Genomic DNA, 24567 nt, shown 5'->3' on the forward strand with positions numbered 1-24567 from the left:
GCATAGCAAAGGGAGAATAACTGACAGACCTTTAGGCTTCTCTCATGAAAGCATTTTGTTCAGTTGCTGCTGAGGGCTTTGTGCTTGTGTATGTTTATGGGACAAGTGAGGATAAATTTCAAATGTTTCTGATATGAACAGCAGTCACTGGGGGCATCAGAACACAGGACGATGCTGTCGGTTTGTGAAATTGACTTAGTTGTCAGGACTTGGGAAGGCACATGTTCTAGTCTGGAGTTATACTAAGCACTTCAGGAAATGTCGGGAATCTATTTTGCACTACAAAAATATGACTAGAAAAATTTTAAGTAGTAGCCCAAAAGAGTCAGCCACATTCAAGCAGCCATATTCATTTGTAGGCTACAACCTACCACATGGAAAACTCTGGCTGTACAGTCACATCATACTGAAGACGGATTTCCATTTCAGTAACTGATCCTGTAAATTTGGTTTTGCCTTTCTGTGAGGCTGCTGCAAGGAAATGAAGATGCCATAGAAAAATGTAGTGAGTTAAACAGTGTTCCCCAAATACTTCTTCCAGAAGAAGCTTTCCACCCAGAGCCTCAGAATGTGACCTGATTTACAAAAGGTCTTGTTAAATGTAATCTGTTAAGATGAAGTCATCGTGGATTAGGGTGGGACATAATCCAATGACGGGTGTCCATATAAGAAGGAAACTTGGACACACACACATACATAGAGGGAAGACAATGTGAAGACAGAGACACGGAGAAAATACCATGTGACAATGGGGGCAGAGATTGGAGTGATGTGGCTACAAACCAAAGAAAGCTAAAAATTGCCAGCAACCACCAGAAGCTAGCAACATGTTTTCCCAAAAGCCCTCAGAGCATGCCCCTCTCAACAACTCAATTTTCTGCTGTTTTAAGCCACCCAGCTTCTGGAACTCTGTGACATCAACTCAAGGAAACCAATACAGAGGGCATTGTTCCTATATGAGCACTGTTATCTTTACCCTAAGGTGGGTGTCACATTCTTGTTCCTCGATGCCAAGTTAGTGATCATTGCTCAGGTTCATTTCATTCTGAAAATACAGCTTCTCAATCCCCTGTCCTGAACTGAGGCGATCATAAAAAGGCGTTATCAAATACAAACCCACCATGAGATTCAAATTCTAATGGAGATAAACAGCACTTTGCAAGAGTAGAGATGGGGTTGCTCAGATCATCTGCAAAGATGTCCAGCTTTGTGCTCCTGAGGGTCCAAGGGTCTTTCAAACCATTTGGAATTTTCACAGGAGGTTTTTACGGAGGAATCCTAGAAAGGTCTCTGGAAAGCAAGTACCCTGTTTTCTCCATAAGATAAATGAGGATACACACACACTCTATTGCAAACAGAACAGTCACGACACTCTTCACCAGCAGCCTTCCAGGGGACATTCATTCATGGCTGTCCCACTCAAAAAGCCCTGAATCTGAACATAGCAGGCAACTGCCTGATGCGACAAAACAGGAAGCCATATATGGACACACAGGTGCACGAGTCTCTCAAGTGCTGATTTTCAAATGCTGTAAATCCCAGGAGAAATACACAGCTATAACTGCATAGGAGGCAATTTGCCAGAGAAAAAAGAGAACACTTATTTTTGATTTCAAGTAAAAAGAGAAAATCAATTCATTCAAAGACTTCATGAGTCATTTCAGTTATTTGCACTCACTTGCCTGGGGATGTGGGTAAAAGTAGGGTAAATTGGGCTTCCGCAAATAACCAGTGAAGAAGATGGACTGACTTCACAATCCTGGCCCTGACTGCTTCAAGTTGTACTGGGAAGCCCCTTGAGGAAAAGCAAGGCCCAGCACCGGGACAGTCCTGAGGTTGTGGTGAACACACAAGCCCTCCTGTGACGTTCTTTCTTCATACTTCCAAGAAGTTTCATGTAGCGGAGAGCTCCAGTTGACTTTTTGTGTATTTAATTAAATGAAATAGCATGCTTGAGTAGCTTTGAGGGGGTGTTAAAGAATCACACAGAGCAAACTACTTTGGTCTACAGCTAATTACTTTATCTGTTACATAAGGCTTTCTATAAGGCAAAAGAATCCTGTCATAACAACCATCTCCCCTGAAGAAAAAAAAAAATATTTAACTGGAAACTAAAACTTCTTGGAGTTAGCCAGCCAGCTTTCTTATAAAAATAATTGGATATTAAGTCTTTCTTTAAAAATATATGTACGTGTTGAAGTAGGGTTGCATTATAAATAGAGACTGCTACTAATTCAGTTGCAAACTGTAACTAACTTTCGCTTTATATTAATGCCTAGAGCAACATGGAACATCTTACAGCTTTGCACAACTTTGAACTTGTTTGTGTTCCGAAAAGCTGTATGTATGTTAACAAGGAACCACAGAACACACCTTTTTTTGTGCCGTCTGACTGGCAGACTTTGCCATGTAGAACATATCAAGTATTCAGGAAAGGGCAACTCACAACTTGAAAGATGTAAACACTACAAAATCCACCAACTGCAATGAGAAACGAGGATCCCAGTACCTAATAAAACCAAGGAGCTGTTTCTTATTCTCCCTGATGGTCAAAACCAAGTCTTTGCACTCAGTTCTGAGTTCTCACCATTACATGTTAAATCCTCTGTGAAATCCTACTACAGGAAAAAGACAAGGTAAACCAAATGAATTCAGGTGACCAGCTAGCAAAAAAGATTTTTATTTTCAGGAGTGAGATCATTTTAAAGCTTAAGACCAACTCTGTCACTGTCGGTGCCTCTTCCATCTCTGGGTCCAACCCTGCCTCAGCAGCACCTTGCATCTTACCACTGAAACCTGTACTTAGTTCTCAGCAGGTTTTAAATGTCTGCTGACCTCTCTGATTCCCCTATGAGGCTAAGAGTTTCTACGACTGTGCCTCATTCATCTTTTCACCCATCATCACCTCACCCAATGTTTGGCACAAGATCAGTGATTAATAAATAGGGCTTTTAAATAAATGCTTAAAATCACAAATTTAGAGAGTACACATGTATGAAATGTGACCATATTTAGGGACCATAGAATACACAAACAAAACATTAAAAGTAATGTTTCCAGGTATATAGCATTTAATATATTATTATAAGGAATATCTGCTTTTTAAATTACAATATTTGCACCTCTTCGGACAGTAAAAGTAAATGAATGATTGGTGATAAGAAGGAGAAGGTCAACAGGAATAGAGACGGGATATCTTCTCCTCTTACTGGTTTGAATAATATCCCTCTATATTCTCTCTGCTCAAACACCCCACTTTCCTTCTATTCATGGGATGACTGAGGTTCCTTCTCCCTCAGATCTTTCTCTTTCCTTACATTGTATGAAACTTCAATGCTCCTTGTCACTTGGCTTAGTGCCTTGACACTACCAAATATTTTTGTCAAATTTAAGCCAACAGCACACATAACTTCAGAAAGAGGCTTAGAGTCATCTAAACCAGGCTGGGTGCAAATAGAGGACACATCAAGGCTGCTCAGGTCCAGGCTTTAGATGAGCACTGATTCACACAGAAGAATGGGGGACTTTTACACTCCATGGGTTACTCACTTCTGTTGTGTTTTGCAGCATTCACTGAAAATAACTATTTTCTTTTTTCACTTGCAGGATGGAAAGGATCTGGTCCCACCCCTGGATACGATCAACCTTCATATACTCTGTATTATACACGGTGAGTAACCATTTCAAATCCTTTCTTTTTTTTTTTTTTTTTTTTTTTTTTTTTTTTAGCGTTTCAATGTATTTTTTTTTTTTTAATTATACTTTAGGGTTTTAGGGTACATGTGCACAATGTGCAGGTTTGTTACATATGTATCCATGTGCCATGTTGATTTCCTGCACCCATTAACTCGTCATTTAGCATTAGGTGTATCTCCTAATGCTGTCCCTCCCCCCTCCCCCCACCCCACAATAGTCCCCGGAGTGTGATGTTCCCCTTCCTGTGTCCATGAGTTCTCATTGTTCAATTCCCACCTATGAGTGAGAACATGCGGTGTTTGGTTTTTTGTCCTTGCGATAGTTTACTGAGAATGATGTTTTCCAGTTTCATCCATGTCCCTACAAAGGACACGAACTCATCATTTTTTATGGCTGCATAGTATTCCATGGTGTATATGTGCCACATTTTCTTAATCCAGTCTATTGTTGTTGGACATTTGGGTTGGTTCCAACTCTTTGCTAAATGGCCATACTGCCCAAGGTAATTTATAGATTCAATGCCAGCCCCATCAAGCTACCAATGACTTTCTTCACAGAATTGGAAAAAACTACTTTAAAGTTCATATGGAACCAAAAAAGAGCCCACATCGCCAAGTCAATCCTAAGCCAAAAGAACAAAGCTGGAGGCATCACGCTACCTGACTTGAAACTATACTACAAGGCTACAGTAACCAAAACAGCATGGTACTGGTACCACAACAGAGACATAGATCAATGGAACAGAACAGAGCCCTCAGAAATGATGCCGCATAGCTACAACTATCTGATCTTTGACAAACCTGACAAAAACAAGCAATGGGGAAAGGATTCCCTATTTAATAAATGGTGCTGGGAAAACTGGCTAGCCATATGTAGAAAGCTGAAACTGGATCCCTTCCTTACACCTTATACAAAAATTAATTCAAGATGGATTAAAGACTTATATGTTAGACCTAAAACCATTAAAATCCTACAAGAAAACCTAGGCAATACCATTCAGGACATAGGCGTGGGCAAGGACTTCATGTCTAAAACACCAAAAGCAATGGCAACAAAAGCCAAAATTGACAAATGGGATCTCATTAAACTAAAGAGCTTCTGCACAGCAAAAGAAACTACCATCAGAGTGAACACAGGCAACCTACAGAATGGGAGAAAATTTTTGCAACCTACGCATCTGACAAAGGGCTAATATCCAGAATCTACAAGGAACTCCAACAAATTTACAAGAAAAAAACAAACAACCCCATCAAAAAGTGGGCAAAGGACATGAACAGACACTTCTCAAAAGAAGACATTTATGCAGCCAAAAAACACATGAAGAAATGCTCATCATCACTGGCCATCAGAGAAATGCAAATCAAAACCACAGTGAGATACCATCTCACACCAGTTAGAATGGCCATCATTAAAAAATCAGGAAACAACAGGTGCTGGAGAGGATGTGGAGAATAGGAACACTTTTACACTGTTGGTGGGACTGTAAACTAGTTCAACCATTGTGGAAGTCAGTGTGGCGATTCCTCAGGGATCTCGAACTAGAAATACCATTTGACCCAGCCATCCCATTACTGGGTATATACCCAAAGGACTATAAATCATGCTGCTATAAAGACACATGCACACGTATGTTTATTGCGGCACTATTCAAATCCTTTCTTTAAAGTAACAAACCTAAGAAAAAAATTAACCCTATTTATAGAGTTTGTGGTAATTTGTTTCCCAAATTAGAATGTTACTTATGAGTAGGTCATGAACTCACTTCAAATTTTCTACTTCTCTTTCAAGATGTAGAGCCACTAACTGAATGCGGAACTGGTGTGTGATCCATGCCAATCAAAAAAGAATTATCCTCCTTATTGTTGCATTCTGCACTCTGGGTTACACTTCTAACTGCCATGATTTTTATAATAACAGAACTCACTCCTGAGTCTTCATTTTCTGCCGTACCTATGAACACGGTCAGGTTTATGAATCGCTTACAAAGGCACTAGTAACTGAAATACTAGCTTTTAAAATCTGAATATTGACATAGAAAAAGGCTTCAGATTAGATGGATAGTTTCAACTTTTATATTTCTAGTATTATCTTTAATGAACAATGTTGGTCAGAGAACTTTGCCTCTGTACCTTTATTCAATAATAGGTAACAAATCTTTAATTTTGTTGTTGGTTAGTTGTTGCCACCTTGCTTTCCACTCTCTTGTCCCTTATCTCAGTAGCCATCTCTGCAACCTGCAAAGATGGAAAGGGAAAGCAGGAGGTGGAAACTGGTCAGCAGCCTTCTGGTTTATCAGCCACACTTACAAAGGTCAAAGGTGCAAAGCGTCAGAAGACAGTGGTTAGAGTGAGATTCTACATGCTCTCAATGAAGAATAAACGTAAGCTCAATATTTCATGAAACAAAAAGTTTTTTAAGTTATTACAAAGGAATGTTTCTGTGGCTACTTTTTTATTAGTATTCAATACGAGGACTTGAAATAATATTACTTCTGATAATAGAGTGCTTAAAATTTTACTGTTTTTTGCAATCTAAAAGCTCCCTCTTCTGACCATGCGGAGTAATTCTTTATAGGCTCTTTTTAAAAATGTTCTTTATATTTTTTCTTTATTTTATATATATTTTACTTCAAAAACTTTCATAAGTCTTAATAATAAGAACAAGCAAATCTGAAATTATATAAAAGACACCTCATGCTCAAACCTTGGACTGAAAACATAGCAATTACAAGTTTTACATTATTGTCTGCCTCCAAAGTTACAGTAAGTTGTATCTCTAAGACAATAAGAATCCATTGTCTTGAGTAGTAATTATAAGCTGCTTTTTGTGGCAAATATTGTGTTACTGAATCACCAGTCGTGGGGCAGACTCTTTGGTTTTTACAAAATAACATAATTGTATATAATATAAATCAAATACGGAAAATCTTGAAAATATACAAATAGATTTAATTCACAGCAATTAATTCAGCTATTAGCATCTTGAAAAATACATCTCTCATGGCTGCATAATATTCTATCATAACACATATTACAACTTCCTTAAATAATCACATATAGATACTTACATCCAGTTATAATGATGGAAATATCATTACACTAACATAACTTTATAAAGTCCCTTCCAGAAGCATTATGCAAACTTACAATTCTGTAGACCGTACATGAGTTCTCACCATGTCCTCCAGAATTCTTAGCATTTTAAATATTTACCAAATTTATTAATTTTAAAAATGATATTTAAAAATTAAAGTTTTATTATAGTCACATAAAAATGTTATTCCTCTAGTTATTTTGGCCATTATTATTATTATTGTACTTCTTTGTAAATTAACTTTGTGTTCATTAAACGTTTTTCTAAGACAGCATTCAAGATTTACTTGGGAATTTCAGTAGTTCCTCATATGTTCATTAAATATTTTATTACTGTGTTCTTTACTATGTTTTGTAATACAAAGAAGATTTTAATATGTCATATAGTCAAATCCACATTCCTGAATGGAAATATTTATTCCCATATTATATTCATTAATTTTTGGTATGATTGTTTATAGTTAGTGTTGTAATTCATCTAGAATTAACTTTGTTGTATGCTGTAAAGATATAAATAGCATTATATTTTCCTGATAGTTAACTCTCAACATTTAATAAATAATTCATATTTATTCAATGGATTTTAATACCAACAGGATTATACACTATAAACTTCTGTGTATGTACCTATTTCTGGTTTTACTATTTTCATTTATTGATTTCTCTATCTAGTCAGCTATGTTAAGCATTTTAACAGTCTAGTTAAGTCGCTTTTTATTATCCCTGTTTTTCAAAATATTTTTGCTGTTTCGGACATTGGTAATTTTACATTTTAGAACCATTTTGCCAAGTTTTTAAAAACTCCTAAGATTTTTAATATTTTTGTTGGAATTGCATTAAATTTGGGAAAAATTGATATTCATACAATCCTGAATCTTTATGTCTAAAAGTAAGGACTAAATCTTCATTTCTTCATATCACTTTATCAAGTTTTATGTTATTATGCATAAAGATTCTTATGTATATAGGCACTTGCTTCTTGAGTCTATTTGAGTCATCTTATATTATCTATAAACTCTATCCTTAATAAACTCTTTTAAGAAGTATAAAGTTTTATTCATTTTTTAAATTTTTTTTTTATCAGGACCATTACAGAACTCTGTGAGAATTCTTCTAGCATTTTTCCCATTTTATTGTTGAAATTCCAAATGTTAATGGGGAAAATTGAAATTTGTTTCTTTTCATAACATTTCCCATGTTTCATAAATTTTTCCAGATACTCATTGATCTCTTTTATATGAAGCTTGTGTATTTCTTCAGCTCATAAAGTTCCTTATTTCATATCTTCAAATAATTCCATTTGTTTTAGTCTTTTATTCAGAAACATCGATTATGTATATATTGAAATTCCAAATGTATTCTATCTGCTATTTCTCTCTGATCTGTTTCTTTTCTCCACCCACTTTCTTTGTGTTCTGTTAGGATCCTCAAGTGAGTTTTCTAGCCAGTAAGTAAAAATTCTGCAGTGTTGGTTCTGTTCTTTAATGATGAAATGCAGTTGCAAATTCCAAAATTGCATTTTTAATTTTCTTAAATTATTTCACTTCTTTTAGATTCCTTTTGGTGTGCTTTTAGTTTTCAGATAGCTCCTGTTTCACTTCAGTCTCATAGGATTCCATGTCATCTTTCACTTCTTCTATTAAAAAAAAAAAAACTCCTCTTGTCTTATATTTTAGTGAGATCATAAAGCAGGTATTGCCCTAATATAATTTATCTTCTGTAATAAATCTCTTCCAAACCAGCTGCTTTCCTGGATGTTGAGTACTATGTCCCTCTCCTTATTTTGAGCTGCAAAATCTTTTCACAGGCCTCCTGTTGGTTGTTTTCTATTTACACATCCTTGAGAGAGGAGAGGTCTCTCCTAGCCTCATGCTTGTGTGTAAATAGAGTAGGAGGACTGTCCTTGTGTCTCCTCACTATCCATCTGCTTGCTGTTAGAAATCGCCTCTCAAATTTTAAGCTCAAAAGGGGTATTTTTTGTCATCCTTGCTGTTTTAATTTAAAATTGCTTTGCCCTTTTAGTAAAGCCAGCAGCCTAAAAGAAATGGGGAAGAATCATAACCATGATCAGTCAAGGCTAATTCTGTTCAATCTCTTCTCTGTATGGCTCAGAGGTCAGTTTTCTGTATCCAGATTTGTTTGTCCTGGTCTCTATGACAGGTACACAGATTGAGGCTTCTTGGGAGTCTGCTTGCCCAGAAAGAAATTCTTTTCTTTTCTTTTCTTTTCTTTTCTTTTATATTTATTTATTTTTTTATTTTTTTTTGAGACGAAGTCTTGCTCTGTCCCCTAGGCTGGAGTACAGTGCAGCTCACTGCAAGCTCCACCTCCCGGGTTCAAGTGATTCTCCTGCCTCAGCCCCCCAAGTAGCTGGGATTACAGGCACCTGCCAACACACCTGGTTTATTTTTTATTTTTAGTAGAGATGGGATTTTGCCATGTTGCCCAGGGTGGTCTTAAACTCCTGACTTCAGGTGATCTGCCCCCCTTAGCCTCCCAAAGTGCTGGGATTACAGGTGTGAGCTTGGCCCAGGAAGAAATTCTGCTTTACCAAGGGAAGGCTCACTGCTTAGGGGGATGCCTGGCTCACCACCAGCTCTCTGCCTGGTTCCGCCACGGTTGAAGCTCCAGACATCCTGGAGGATCTGCCCTGGGCTGATCCTGACTCCGCAGTAGCAGAAGTGATTCTGAGGGTGTTGTGCTCTCTGCCCACAGTCGACCCTCACACCTCCCTTCACCACTCCAAATAAGGAAATATCCATGGGGTGCTGCCAGGACTTGCTTTCCTTAATTTCCATGTTTGTATCATCTTCTCAGAAGGGGACCTTGTGAAACAGTCTTCTGTGTTTTCCTTCAGTTGTCTTCCAATTGCTCTCTTCCAGCAGAAATTATTTGCACTTTCTCTCAGATGATTGACTCTTTTCCCTAGTTTTCAGTAATAACATTTCTTTTAGTTTGCTGTCATTTTGGCCATTTCACAGGAGATCTAGGAAAAGACAAATGAAATGCCTGGACTCCATCAAGTTTCATCGTACCAAAATGCCATTCATTCAACTCTTCTCCCACAGACCCCAGGTAGAGCAAGGGATTTGCATTCCCCTGATGCAGAATCCCTTCACCGGAAAGCTATTTCCCCTTTTTTCGCAATTCATAGTACTTTTCTATTTCTCATATTTTGTGTGCACCTCTTTCCAATTAAACTGTAAGTTCTTTGAGTAAAGGTGGGGTGACCAATGCCTCCTGGTTTTCCTAGAACCTCTCATGTTTTGAAACTGAAAATCTCCCGAACCAGAAATCTTGTAAACAGGGATGGGTGGCTATGCTGCTCAAGGTCAACATATGCTCTGTCTGTAAGTCCCTTCCCAGCTCTCATCATTTAAAACTGTCTTGCCTATAGCAGAAGTTAATGACACATATATTAAATGAGTCACTTTTCCCCATGGCTACAACCCCCTGTGACTACAAGCACATATTAATAGGGTAGGATTGGCTGGGTGCAGTGGCTCATACCTGTCATCCCAGCACCTTGGGAGGCCAAGGCAGGTGGATCATTTGAGGTCAGGAGTTCGAGACCAACCTGGCCAACATGGTGAAACCCCATCTCTACTAAAAACACAAAAATTAGCCGGGCTTGGTGGTACATGCCTGTAATCCCAGCTACTCGGGAGGCTGAGGCAGGAGAATTGCTTGAACCCGGGAGGTGGAGGTTGCAGTGAGCCGAGATCGCACCACTGTACTCCAGCCTGGCAACAGAGCGAGACTCCATCTCAAAAAAATAAATAAAATAAAAATAAAAATAGGGTAGGATTAGCTTACAACTACTAATCAGAGCAGCTAAGTGAACTAACTGGCAGTCAGGTATATTCATGTGGGGAAGTTGTGAACTTTTTGTAATAAATACAGTAGCCTGCTTGATTATCTCTAGACACTTACACATTTCTAAAAAGTTCTCATCACTGGAGTGGTTTCAGGCATAATTGCTAAGAGTAAAGTATGGGTGGAATGATTCCTTTAAGGCTAATATTTTTATAGACTCGCTATGATCCCATTCATTAGATATGCAAAATATATTTTCCGAAAGCATTGGTGCCTCGGGCTGTCCTCCACGGCCATTTAAAACATTATAATGAATTGCTTACTGGATGTGTGATAATACACTAGATGTGCTTTGAGATATGTTGTGTGTCCTAAAGAAGATTTTGTTCAGAAAGAGTGGTTAAGAGCTGTGACTGTTTACTGCTTCCCCACAGCCAACTCAAAATCACCCCAAGTACATCCTTAATGAAATGTATTCTGAGCAGCTTCTCATTTCTTAAATATTTTAAATGACTTTCCCTCTTTAAATAGGGAGAACAAGTCTTGCTCTTGGCATAATCACTGTACGCAAGCCACAGAGAGTTCACTTGACAGGAGAAAATTCACTGGGCCCTTGGTGAAGATCCACCCCAGTATCATTCACACCTCACCTTTGTTGGAGGTGTCAAAGACCAGGGGAAAGGAAAACATCCGATCACCCTTAATTTGAAGAATCAGATTAGTCAGCAAATGTTTTTTGTTTGTTTGTTTTTTTGAGACAGAGTCGTGCTCTGTCACTCAGACTAGAGTACAGTGGTGCGATCTTGGCTCACTGCAAGCTCCGCCTCCCAGGTTCAAGCGATTCTCCTGCCTCAGCCTCCTGAGTAGCTGGGACAGGTGCCCACCACCACACCAGGTTAATTTTTTGTATTTTTAGTAAAGACGGGGTTTCACCATGTGGCCAGGATGGTCTCGATCTTCTGACCTCGTGATCTGCCCACCTCAGCCTCCCAAAGTTCTAGGATTACAGGCGTGAGCCACCATGCCTGGCCTAGTCAGCAAATGTTTTACAAACCATAACAATATGCAGGAGACAAAGTCATGGAAGCAGCCATGCAGTTGCTGTTGAAAAGAACATGAAACTAGAAAAGGCACCCAGTAAGCACCAAGGAGAAATGAAGAGAAACAAAACCTGTGAGAAAAGCCAAAGGAGGTGACAGGATGAAATTAAACTAAGGGAAATGTTGGTTTTTCAAACATATTTAAGCTGCCTAAGGGCAGAAATTGTGCCTTATGAACTAATCCATTTTTATTCTCATACCTCAGTGCACCAAGTGCATAGGAGTGGTTTTGTGTGGAAATAAGAGATCAAGTTAAATAAATACCACTCTCAGGGCAGATAGTCTCTACTTAAATAATTTTAAAAGCCCTTTCAATATAGCACAGATTATGCAAGCTTTTTTTCTGGAAAACTGTGTAGGTGTGTGTTTACATTCTTAACAGGACTTGGAAATTAATCACATATTGATTATGAGTGACTAATTAATCACTGAACCAAACTACCCACAACGATGTCATCTGCTTTCAGATGTGTCTAAATATAGCAACAGGGGGGCTGAGTGTGGCAAAATGAAGAAGCAGATTTTATGTTAGCACATGAGCTTTGCAGACCAATGGTCTGATTCAAACCCCAGGTCTGTCACTTTCCAGGTGAGTAGCTTTGAACATTATTTGACCTCTCTAAACCTCAGTTTCCTGATTTGCAAAATGAGGATAATAATAACTCCCTGGCACAACGATAGCTTTATGGACATGGGACCTGTGTCATCACACAGAAGGGCCCACACTTGAAGTTCTGCTGTACTCCTCCTGAAATTTTAAATAATGATTATCTTTGAACTTGCGTTTTGCACATGAAGTCCAATGAAACAATGGAGCATCATCCATGTGAGCAGAGAGAGACCCTTGCTGCCCCATTCGCACGCTGTGTGGGCAATGCTCCATGAGCACAGAACTCAGGTGAACATATGATGTTTGGGAGTTTAGAGAGATCCAAAGGAAAGAAAAGGAAAGCATATATTATGTCTATCAATAAGCAGGGGACAGACAGCCCAGAGAGGTCACACCTTCTATTTGAACAGAACTTACTTTCAATCCAGAAAGAGGCAATGATGTTCTAAGATACGTGAAAAACCAGGGAACACTAGCATGTTATTTGTCACTCATTTATTTCCCTGTATTAGTCACCCACTTAGTTGGCAATGACCACATAGTAGAAAAGGGAAAGACAGGACAGCACATACTTCCTTTTCTTGTCAGTCCTGCCTTATTCATAAGTAAGTCAATGGCAGAAAGTGTTGGCAAATGCTAATCAAGATGTGAATTAAAGACAGTTGAGTTAGTTTTGTGCAGCACTTCCATTGGTCTGGTAAGAAAGAAATACATACACATGTGTAAGCTATGAAACATAAGTGGTGTCATGTCAGTGATTCCACACACAAGTTAAATGCCCTAATATTTGCATTTAAAATTGGCATTGTACAATATAAAGATGAATGTTACAATTCAGGCAGATAATTTACATTTTTATTTTTTTACTTATAACATCGAAAAGCAAATAAAAAATACCATGACACATAAAGAGAGACTGCAGAGGAAAGGAAGAAGCTTCATATTTCAGTACCATTATCACATCACTTTCTGAATACTTGAGCAAGGGGCCCCTCATTTTCATTCTGCACCAAGTCCTGCAAGTGATCGCTAGTGGCACATACTGATCAGTTGAAAAAAGCAGGTATTTTTCTCACATAAACTCTTTTAGGTAACATTTCCTCGATTTGCCTGATCATAAAAATCACCATTAGCACTATTGATAGTAGCATAGATTACAGAAACTATTTCTGGAGAACTGATATTGTAGGTGTGTGTCTGCATGCTTAACAGGAACACCAGGAGAATTTTATTATCAAGTAAGTTCAGAAAATGCCTCTTTAGAAGAATGAGGTTGTGAGAGATTATATCACAACTTTCTATTATTTGATTCTTAGAATTTTATTCTGTGCTTGGCAACTATTCTAATTTGCCTCTAGTGTCTATTGTATCCATGATATTTTCATATTCTACTAAAAAGCTCACTTAATGCTTTCTGTTTCCAAACACTTAGTGATATTGCCTATAAACTTTTCCACCTAGGTTTAAAGATAGCTCCAAAATTGGCCTCTCCCTGCCTATTGAAACATATGCCTCTATTCTCCCAAATGCACGTTTCCATCCATGTCTTTGAGCCCACTATTTGCCCCTTAAGTATTTTCCCCTCTGCCTATTGTGTGCCTGTCTGGAAACAGGCACTGAGATGGTTTGGCTGTGCTCCCACCCAAATCTCATCTTGAATTACCACAGGTTGTAAGAGGGACCTGGTGGGAGGTAACTGAATCATGAGGGCAGGTCTTTCCCATGCTGTTCTCGTGATAATGAATAAGTCTCATGAGATCTGATGGTTTTATAAGGTGGAGTTTCCCTGCACAAGCTCTCTCTTTTTCCCTGCTGCCATCCATGTAAGACACGACTTGCTTCTCCTTGCCTTCCACCGTAGTTGTGAGGCCTCCCCAGCCACGTGGAACTGTAAGTCCACTAAACCTCCCTTTCTTTTGTAAATCACTCAGTCTTGGGTATGTCTTTATCAGCAATGTGAAAATGGACTAATACAGGCACAATCCAGGATAATTCATTTCCTGCCTTTTCCCCACTCCTTACTTCTGCAAATGACATTTCTCAGGCTACTTTGACAAGTGGCTTTCCCTTGGGTTTGGCCAACAGAGAGCCTAGAGAGCAGTGGAAAAAAAAGAAACCAGCATGCGTGTTTGCACTGTCTCTGTATTAGTCCATTTTCACACTGCTATATACTACCTGAGACTGGATAGTTTATAAAGGAAAGAGACTTAATTGACTCACAGTTCAGCATGGCTGGGGAGGCCTCAGGAAACGTACGATCATGGCAGAAGGCAAAGTAGAAGCAAGCACCTTCTTCACAAGGTGGCAGCAGACAGAGAGGAGTGAGCATGGGAAACTGCTCTTTGTAAAGCCATTGGAGCTAATGAGACTTACCCACTATCATGAGAACAGCATTGGGAAAACTGCCCCCATGATCCAATCACCTCCCACCAGGTCCCTCTCTCTACATCTGGGGGTTACAATTCAGATTACAATTCAAGTTGAGATTTGAGTGCGGACACAGAATTAAACCTTATCAGTCTCTATCTCTGGAATTACCTGTATCTTCATGTCTCCTGTTTCTTCCTGATAGTCTATCCTTCTGTGATCATAGCTCACCACAGGTAGCTCTGTCTCCTTGGCTCTGGTAACCCCATATTCCCCTTGTGCCCCAGTCCTAAGGTTGGTCCTGTTTTCTGTTGATGCTGACTTTTGGTCACCTTCCTGTCCCTTTTTTTATCTGTTTAGCTTTTTCAAGACTTCTGCAGCTAATCCTCCCTATTAAATATCACCTCTCATTATACCTGGCACAGGCTCTGTTCTCCTGATGAGGTCTCCCACCATTGCAATCTTCAAAATGCAAGTTTTCCAAAAATTATGTAACATGTAGTTTTTGAGTATCTTAGGAGGGCATGACACTGAAGGTAGAAAATGAATAAGACATAGTCCAGTTGTCCTCAAGGAACTTACAGTCTCATCATGGGAGGCAGACAAATCCATGTACGATTACAATATGGTATTTTGGACAAACACATATGCTTTGGAAGCAAACCACATGGACATGAATCCTGGCTCTACCACTTACTGACTCTGTGAACGTGGACAAGGCAGGCACCCCTCAAGAAGGATTTTGTGCATTGCACTAAAGAGCTAGATTGGGAGGTGCTCTTTGTACACGTGGGAAATATTTAGGCAGGCTGCCCAAGCAAGAGCACTGAGATGCATGAAGAATTCCTGATCGGTTTCAGGGCCACTCTTTAGAACTGTACTTCCATATTTCAGGATGGTGGGAGAAGAAATAAGGAAATGGACGCAGAAGAATTATTTGGCCAGCAAGGTCATCTGAAATTATTGGTCAACTGGTGAGGGAAAAGAAAGAGTTGAGAAAAATCACAAATTTCTGGTTATTTAGCAAGTCTTCCATGACTGTTCCAGAGCTGCCTGATCTTGCTTCTCTCTGAATTTCTTTCTTTTTTTTTTTTTTTCTGAGACAGAGTCTCGCTCTGTCACCCAGGCTGGAGTGCAGTGGCACGATCTCAGCTCACTGCAAGCTCCGCCTCCCGGATTCACACCATTCTCTCGTCTCAGCCTCCAGAGTAGCTGGGACTACAGGCGCCCGCCGCCACCACGCCCAGCTAATTTTTTTTTTTTTTTTTTTGGTATTTTTGTATTTTTGGTAGAGATGGGGTTTCACTGTGTTAGCCAGGATGGTCTCTATCTCCTGACCTCGTGATCCACCCGCCTCAGCCTCCCAAAGTGCTGGGATTACAGGCGTTAGCCACCGCGCCTAGCTGCTTCTCTCTGAATTTCTAATAAGCAATGGTTAGCACCAGACAATAACTCATTTCCTTATCTCTAATTCTTTTATGTATTCATCAGTGACCTCCTCCACCCAGATCAAGAGATAGGTCCTTAAAGACAAAAGCAATAGTATATTTTTCTATACTCCAGAGTGTTCCCTATCATATTTCATATATAAAGTTATTTAACAGATTTCTTTGAGGAATCTAGGTTTTTAAAATATATTTCAAAAATGTTATATCACTATAAGCAAGATTAAGTAACAATGTCAAGAATTCAATAAGGTAACTCTAAATTTTTAGCTTTCCAAAATATCAACTTACTAAATATTAATTATCAAATGGAATAAAAATGCAATCTTACTTTCAAGTTTGAGCTTCTATGGTTTCAGTTTAATTTTACTAACCATCTTTAGTAATAAAGAGCTGCTAATGGCTTGATGATTCGAATTCAGAGAACCAATTTGATTGGATTTTCTGATTAAGTGGACTAATGTTAACTATGCCATATGATGCATAATAATCTATCAAACCCCATTTTTTAGCTCTCTTTTAATGGAGGGCTAACTGCATGATTAGAAAATGAAAAATACAGTTTTTCTGGGTTCATTTACTGTAAGTTGACTGAAATTGAGTGGAATAAAACCCAAGCATATTTGCCTTGCAGATGCTATTTCCATGTGTATAATAATTATTTCCTAATATTGATTTGAGAAACTGTAATTTGCTTTCACATTTAATCAATGGAGAACAATATTTGGATCAGAATTCTTTTTGAGTAATATCATAATTACCACATTATAGACCCTCTCTTTCCCTTCTCTTGCTAGCAATATTAGGTTTCTGTTTCCTACTAAACTGTTTAGCCTGTTTGGAATTCATGTGACATTTTACATGGAAAGAAGTGTGAAATGCCACTTTCCATACTGCTACCTTATAAATTATTCATCCCTGCTGTTTATCAGGCAGCTTCTGCTTATAGATAAGAAGTCACCTCTCATTTGCTGCACACATCACATGGGCCTAAACAATCAAAAATGGTGTGTAGCCTGCTAACAGAGCAAGGGGAAAATCCAAGCAAGAATAGTTTGGAATGAGACTCTTTCATCCTGAAACAAGCCCCACCAATCTTCTTTGACATGCAATGATAATATTTAGCTTGCTAAAGTGCATAGTTGAAAGAAAAATGCACACTCTCAATAGAGGACAGACAACAGAAGGTAAACTTTCCCAATCCTGATGGGTAGCTTTAGTGAATCAAAGGTCAAATGAGCAGCTATTGTTACCCTTTCAAGCAACCTTAGAAATTTCCAAAGCTACGACTATCAAGAAATTCTCTGTTTTTTCAATTTTTGGAAAATATGACAGTGTTCCTATCCACATTATCTAATTATCCATATTGTTTTTCCTGTAACTTTGTAGTGTCCCCCACTGTGGTCAGATTTTGATATGACATATAAATTGATCTGCAATATCCATTTTTTTAACCAACTTAACATAAATCTGTTGGCAAAAATGCAATAGCATCTTTATGCACTTCAAAGCTTAATAGATTACAATCAAGCCTATGAGAGGAATGGCTACATTTATTATGACTTTAAGTGATTATTAGAGATAAAAATATCACTGAAATAACTAGAACATTTGTGGGCCAGCTCAGTCTTCCCCATAGACAAACTTCCTGCACTTCATTCAATCCTAACTTTGCGTGAGTATAGGATTCAAGTTTATAAATCTCATTCCACATTTTACCAATCAACAAAAAGCATATATTAAGAACATATTCTGTGTGTAACAGTATGCTAAATGAAATGCTATGGACAACGGCAAAGAAATGTAGATACACATGGAGGGCCTTCTTAACCCCCTCAGTGTAAGAGAGGCAATTCCCATTTATAGATTAAAACAGCTTCCTCATTAGCTAATGGCAGAGTCAGCACCAAAAGTCAAATTTCCAGTCTTTAAATCTAGAGTTGTCCCCATGTCTTCTTTTATGAGCCTGCATGCTGCCTGGGCAGATAAAAATGACACATACAACTGGGCATGGTGGCTCATGCCTGTAATCCCAGCACTTTGGGAGGCAGAGGCAGGTGGATCACTTGAGGTCAGGAGTTCGAAACCAGCCTGGCCAACATAGCGAAACCCCATCTCTACTAAAAATACAAAAATTAGCTGGGCATAGTTGTGCGCCTGTAGTCCCAGCTACTTGGGAGGCTGAGGCAGGAGAATCTCTTGAACCCGGGAGGCAGAGTTTGCAGTGAGCTGAGATTGCGCCACTGCACTCCAGCCTGGGCAACAGAGCAAGACTCAGTCTCAAAAAAAAAAAAAAGTGACAAATACATAGAGATTAAGTAACACAACATACAGTTTATATGTAAATAGTATGCTGGAGATCCAAAGGGAAGTGGGACATTAACAAATCCATGGAAACATTTTAGCATGAAGCTTAAAGCAGACTTCCTATGGATAATAGGCCTTGATCTGTGCCTTGAAGAGTGGAGAAGAGTGAGTAGGATTCAAGCAGGTACATAAGAATAGGAATAGGAATAGGAAATGCAATCTGTATGTGTTTGGCTTAATGAATAAGTGATGTAATGAAAGGGATGAAAGTGGCCTTCTTGATTGGGGAAGCTTAAGGAGTCAGTCTAACCAAGTCAGTGAAGTTGTTGTCAGTGGGCACAATATTAGAAGGCATTATGTGATCACAGTCAACTCTCCTTGAATGCACATCCACAATTTTTTCATAGAGCACTAGTCACTTATATTCCACACTATGTGTGGTTGATGACATCATTTGGCGCTGATTCCTCACACCTCCCTGCTCTCATACTCTTTTCCAAACAACTGCTCAGCCACATACCAGCTTTGGTGGACACGATGCTAAGAGAGATGAAGCCTTGAAGAGTAGTTCTTGGGGATTATTCTCTTGCACATCTACAAGCATCATGAGAAGGCTGGCTTCTATCAGATGAAAGATACATGGGGCTGAGTTCCATCAGCCAAGTTTAGCCTAGACCATCTAAGCCTCAGCTGCCTAAGTGAGCACAGCCAAAATGAGCAGAGCCCTCCGGGCAAGCCCAGTTTGGATGGATGAACCCTGCAGATGCATGAGAAATGAATGTTTACTGTAGTATGCCACTGACATTTTGTGGTTGTTTATCGCAGAGCAAAAATTTATTTATAAACCATGAAAGACACTCAAATGATACTATTCACTAACTTTTATAATATAGAGTAAAATATCTAAAACTATGAAGGCTAAAGAAAAGAGGTCAGCAACATTGTTTTTTAACTTGTATTTCAAGTTCAGGGGTACATGTACGGTTTGTTACCTAGGTAAACTTGTGTCATGGGGGTTTGTTGTACAAACTACTTCGTCACCCAGGTATGAGGCCTACATTTTATGTACTCACTGCATACAGCTTAATGAATTGGATTCTTATGAGGATAGAAAGGATAAAAAACATCACCCCTGTTCTCAGGAAGCTTAAAACTGAGTTGATACTATATGCCATATATATGAGAAAAGAGACAAGAAAATTCAGTCAGCTATTTAAATGTAGAAATTGCCTTTCTTGGATCACTGCATATGAGACACTGCCAGGCAGATTAGGAGAAAAGGGAACTAGCTTCAAGGTGTGAGAACACAAGACATCTGGATGAGGAGAGTGTGTTTTTTGTGGGTGCTTCCACTAACAGCCTGCATGCAAACCATGGAGCTTCAGGGACTCTGGCCACCCCAGATGCCCATTTCTTTAGAGGTAAGAGAAGCCCAGCACAGGGATCCTCCCTACATGAACTTTCCCTGGGGAACAAAGTACATGTCTAAGAAAATGGGCTTTTCTTCTTAGGTAATGACATTCGAGTCAGATTCAAATTGCTAAATACAAATCCTAACAAATCAAGGTTACCATCAAGCAGGTTTATAATTGTCACTTTTAAAAAGCTGCTCTAAATAGATTCCCTTTGAGCATTATAATGAGAACCAGGAATTTAGGAAGAGCTCTAAGAGGTGCTAAAAATTAGGATCCACTTATACTCTACTAGAAGAGAAATGACAGTAACTTGGAGATAAGGGCATTAAAAGGGGCCCGTGCTCCTTTTCTCTGAGTTCCCGTGTGCAGGTCAGAACCACTTGGTTCTTTACCAAGGGCAAGACTTGCCAGACAGGGCTAGTGCATAAAGTTTCTGGCGTGATTATTAGTGCTGTCACATACTTTTTCTCTTGGCTGTTTGTCTCCAAGTTAATAGCACGTACAGTGTATTGAAGACTATAGATTTTAAATGCATATTGCCTAGGTAAAGACCACACGGTATGAGAACTTAGGAAGAAACACTATTCCCGGAAATCAGAAGTGTCAGACACACTAATAGAATTATAGTCAGTGGGAACAATGGGGTATCACCGGTGAGGTTTTTGAAGAGCCAGCCTTAAGTGGACCAGGAAATCCATTAGGGGAAAGCAAGGGGAAGCTGCAAAGACAGTTGTGGGAGAGCTCCAACATAGCTCCTGTCTGGGGTGAGGAATGTCTGCATTTTTACCAGTTCTTTGGCTAAACATTCTAAAGGTCACTTTAAAAATTATTAAAGGGGAGGGGAGTAAAAAATAAAAAAAGAAAATTAAAGTAGGGTGACTAAGGGAAGGTGAACGGCTAAAGAGACTAAAGATAAGTTTAAGGACAAGGTAACGGACAATTTAATGGAGTAAAATTTTTAATACCATTTAAAACCCAATAATATTAAAAAGTTAAACTTTAAGAATCAAATCAAGCATGAATTAGAAAGTTCTAAATGTTTTATCTGGAGTTAAAATGGAATTTTTTTCAAATATTTTAGAAACAAGAATTTAAAAGAAGAAAGATTAAAATGAAAGAAAAGCAAGAAGCCTATAGAATGAACAGGTGAAGTTAACTGAAATGGAAACAGAAAATAAAGTAAAATAATCAGCATTTAGAAAGAGAACAGAAAGTTCTAAAACTGTGTTGAGAAACTGAAAAAACAGAGCATTAAAGAAACAAGATAATATAGTTAGTGTGGGGGTGAAAGAGGGAACAAGACTGGAAAGGGGCCTAGGCTGAGGATAGATACAGAATTCACACTGTCAGCAAGCCAGTGATGGGAATTCCTGGTTAAGCTTTATGCAATCCATTTCTGCCTCTGCCACTGTAGCTGCCCAAAGGATTATCCTTGCCCGCTGCCCAGATAGAGCCTATTTATCTAGACACGGGAATTGCAACAGAGAAAGAATGTATTTCACGCAGGGCCAGCTAAATGAGAAACCGGAGTTTTGTTACTCAAATCGGTCTCTCCCCGAAAATGTGGAGACTGAGGTTTTTTGTTTTTTTTTTTTTGAGACGGAGTCTCGCTCTGTTGCCGAGGCTGGAGTGCAGTGGCGCAATCTCGGCTCACTGCAAGCTCCGCCTCCCGGGTTTCCACCATTCTCCTGCCTCAGCCTCTCCGAGTAGCTGGGACTACAGGCGCCCGCCACCACGCCCGGCTAATTTTTTTTTTTTTTTTTTGTATTTTTAGTAGAGACGGGGTTTCACTGTGGTCTCAATCTCCTGACCTCGTGATCCGCCCGCCTCGGCCTCCCAAAGTGCTGGGATTACAAGCGTGAGCCACCGCGCCCGGCCGAGACTGAGGTTTTTTAAGGATAATTTGGCAGGAGTGGGGAGTGCTGATTGGTTGGGGCATGGATGAAATCATTGGGGCTTTTGGTGGGTTCTCTCTGTTGTCTTCCGTCCCTGTTCTCTTCCGTCCCTGTTCTGTTGTCTTCTGTTCCTGATGGGGCCAAATTACCAGTCTAGGTGGTGCCATCTGGTGCATCAGAATGGCAGGATCTGAAAAAAATGTCTTGAGCACCAATCTTAGGTTTTACAATAGTGATGTTATCCCTAGGAGCAATTGGAGAAGTTTTATCTTGAGGCCTTTGGCTGTATGACTCCTAAATCATAAGTTCTAATCTTGTGGCCAATTTGTTAGTCTTACAAAAGCAATCTGGTCCCCAGGCTAAAAGGGGTTTTGTTTCAGGAAAGGACTTTTGTCACGTTTGTTTCAAAGTTAAAGTATAAACTAAATTTCTCACAAAGTTAGTTTGGCCTAGTCTCAGAAATGAACAAAGGCAGCTTGGAAGTGAGAAGCAAGATGGAGTCAGTTAGATCAGATCTCTTTCACTGTCATAATTTTCTCACCGTTTTAATTTTCGCAAAGGCAGTTTCACTACTCACAGACATATTCCTCTTAAAACCTCAGGATCAAGATTAAAAGAGGCCCCTTTTCCCTCCACCTTCATCATAGCCATGCTGTTTTTTCATTGTTTGTTTTTGGGTTTTTTCCCCAAGTTGCCCAGAGAACAGGCTTGCCAGACCATGTGGTCGTGTCCACCTGGAGGATGCAGCTTTCTCCACTGTGTACAAGGGCGTTATATGGGCTACCTGTCGCCCCAGATGTTTTTTTAAATTGTTCACATCATCTCACATAATATTTTCACAGCTTGGGCTTTTCAAAATTGAACTTCTTAAGTACTTAACTATTCAAATTCTTTTGACCCAATATTTATATGAATACCCGAAATAATCAAGAAATAAAATCATATGAGTATGTTAAACAAAAGCCATGTAAGTTTAACAATAAATAGTTATTTTTATGTGCAGCACATAAACCCAGGGAATTACTAATGTTGGTATCTTTTGAGAACATTTTTTCCTTTGTGACTTTGGTTTATGCAAATAGCTATATCTTAAGAGCTCATACCGTGAAGTTACAACTTGATGCCTGAGGATTGATTCTTGTATTCCCTTTAATCTTCCTCCAGTCTGACCTGGTACTTATATAGTTTAATCCTTGCATTAATATTTTAATATAGATTTGATTTGGATTGAAATGAGCAAGAAGATTCACTGGAATCTATCTGAAGGATTACTTGTGTGATTTCATTTTGCTGCATTAGTAGTCTGTGATAGATATACTCTATTTGCAGAGTACATCTACCTTCAAATCAAGTGTCTTGCCAAAAGGCAATGTGACAGCTAAGCTTGAAGTTTATAAAAAATAGCTATTTGGTTCAGGGAAAAATAAAACAACTCACAACTTTTCACTAAAACCAAACCTGCTCTTCTTTTCCAGATGGATTATATTGGATAAATATGTTTATCCCTATTTTCAATACTTAAACACACAGACACACACAGATAATTTGTATCTTGAGACCGATTTCTTTTATCTGTACAATAAAAAAATTGGACCAGATACTGTTTTTTGTTTTTAAAAAATAAAAATAGTTTTCTTTTTCTTTTATGAATAATTCATGGTTATGACAGAAAAGAAGAAGATTTAAAATAAGTGAAGGTGATTCTAGACTTACCAATAAAAAATATTGTTAATGTCTTCATATATAGTCTTACAGACATGTTTTGCATATGTGTAAATATACAATTATATATTTTAAATAATTTTGCACTACATATTGTTTGATAACATCTTTCACTTATCGTTGTATTGTTTCTATCAGAGACTATCCTTCAATTTTATACACCATAAATTATAAACCTAGCTCCAATTAATGTACTTAAAATTATTTTCCAGTTTCTGCTTTATGAGTAATTCTATGATAAAATCCTGGTATAGATAAATGAACATTTATTCAATTATTTTTAGAATCACTGCCTGCAAGTAGAATTTGTTTTTTAAAGTATGCATATTCTAAATTTAGGTATGTATGAATTTTGAATCATTTGATCAAGTTTAAACTTTTTCTCTACTGCAATAATGTGGATTACTTTTGTTTGTACAGCATGCAGGAAGAACCTTTCAAAAGGTTACAACCAGAGACCTGAAGGAAGCAAGGAAGAAAGCCACATGGTTGTCAAAGAGAAGAGGAAAGGAGATCACTAAGCTGGATGACGTTTTCTGTTTCTTTGAAAACAGAGAAGATGACAAGTTAGGGAGCGATCAGAGGTCATACTGTGAAGCACCTTTGGATAAACGGCAGGGACTTTGGATTTTCTTTTTAAATGTGAGCATAATCCATTGAAAGGTCTCATGCAGGGAAGTGGCAAAACACTTTTAAAATTTTTCATCTTTTCTTTCTGAAGTAGAGTTTAATCTCCATTTATTTGTCTTCTTTGATATCTCTCAATAGAATGTTGCGGTTTTAGTATTCTCCTATTAAACATTTGTTTAACTTTCTTGTTCTTCTAAATAATAATTTATTTTCATTATTTTCATCATTAATGTCACTGAAATGCCAGAGTTTCGGACTAGGTCTGCTACTCACCACACAAAAAGCCAATCACTGAGACACAAGTATTGACAGGTAAGAAGGCATTAATCAGGTGCTGCAGCCTAGTTGATGAGAGATTAGTCTCAAATCCACCTCCCCGATGGACTAAAATCAGGGGATTATGTAGTAGAGAAGAAATGTAACTATATGTGAGAAAATAGGAATCAGGGAGGGATAAGCAAGAGGAGTTGGT

General features: G+C 38.6%; 1 protein-coding gene across 1 annotated transcript; it reads left to right on the forward strand.

Annotated features, from left to right (window-relative positions):
* Nucleotides 1-1197: 1197 nt before the first annotated feature.
* Nucleotides 1198-24134, forward strand: LOC129488111 (putative uncharacterized protein encoded by LINC00305). The gene is made up of 6 exons (XM_055289873.1): nucleotides 1198-1301; nucleotides 2280-2340; nucleotides 2414-2548; nucleotides 3607-3670; nucleotides 5873-6076; nucleotides 23886-24134. Exons 1-6 carry the CDS (start codon nucleotides 1198-1200, stop codon nucleotides 23984-23986), a joined length of 669 nt encoding a protein of 222 aa, XP_055145848.1. The 3' UTR covers nucleotides 23987-24134.
* The last annotated feature ends 433 nt before the right edge of the window (nucleotides 24135-24567 follow it).

This window comes from Symphalangus syndactylus, chromosome 1, assembly GCF_028878055.3.
Source record: "Symphalangus syndactylus isolate Jambi chromosome 1, NHGRI_mSymSyn1-v2.1_pri, whole genome shotgun sequence".
NCBI lineage: Eukaryota > Metazoa > Chordata > Mammalia > Primates > Hylobatidae > Symphalangus > Symphalangus syndactylus.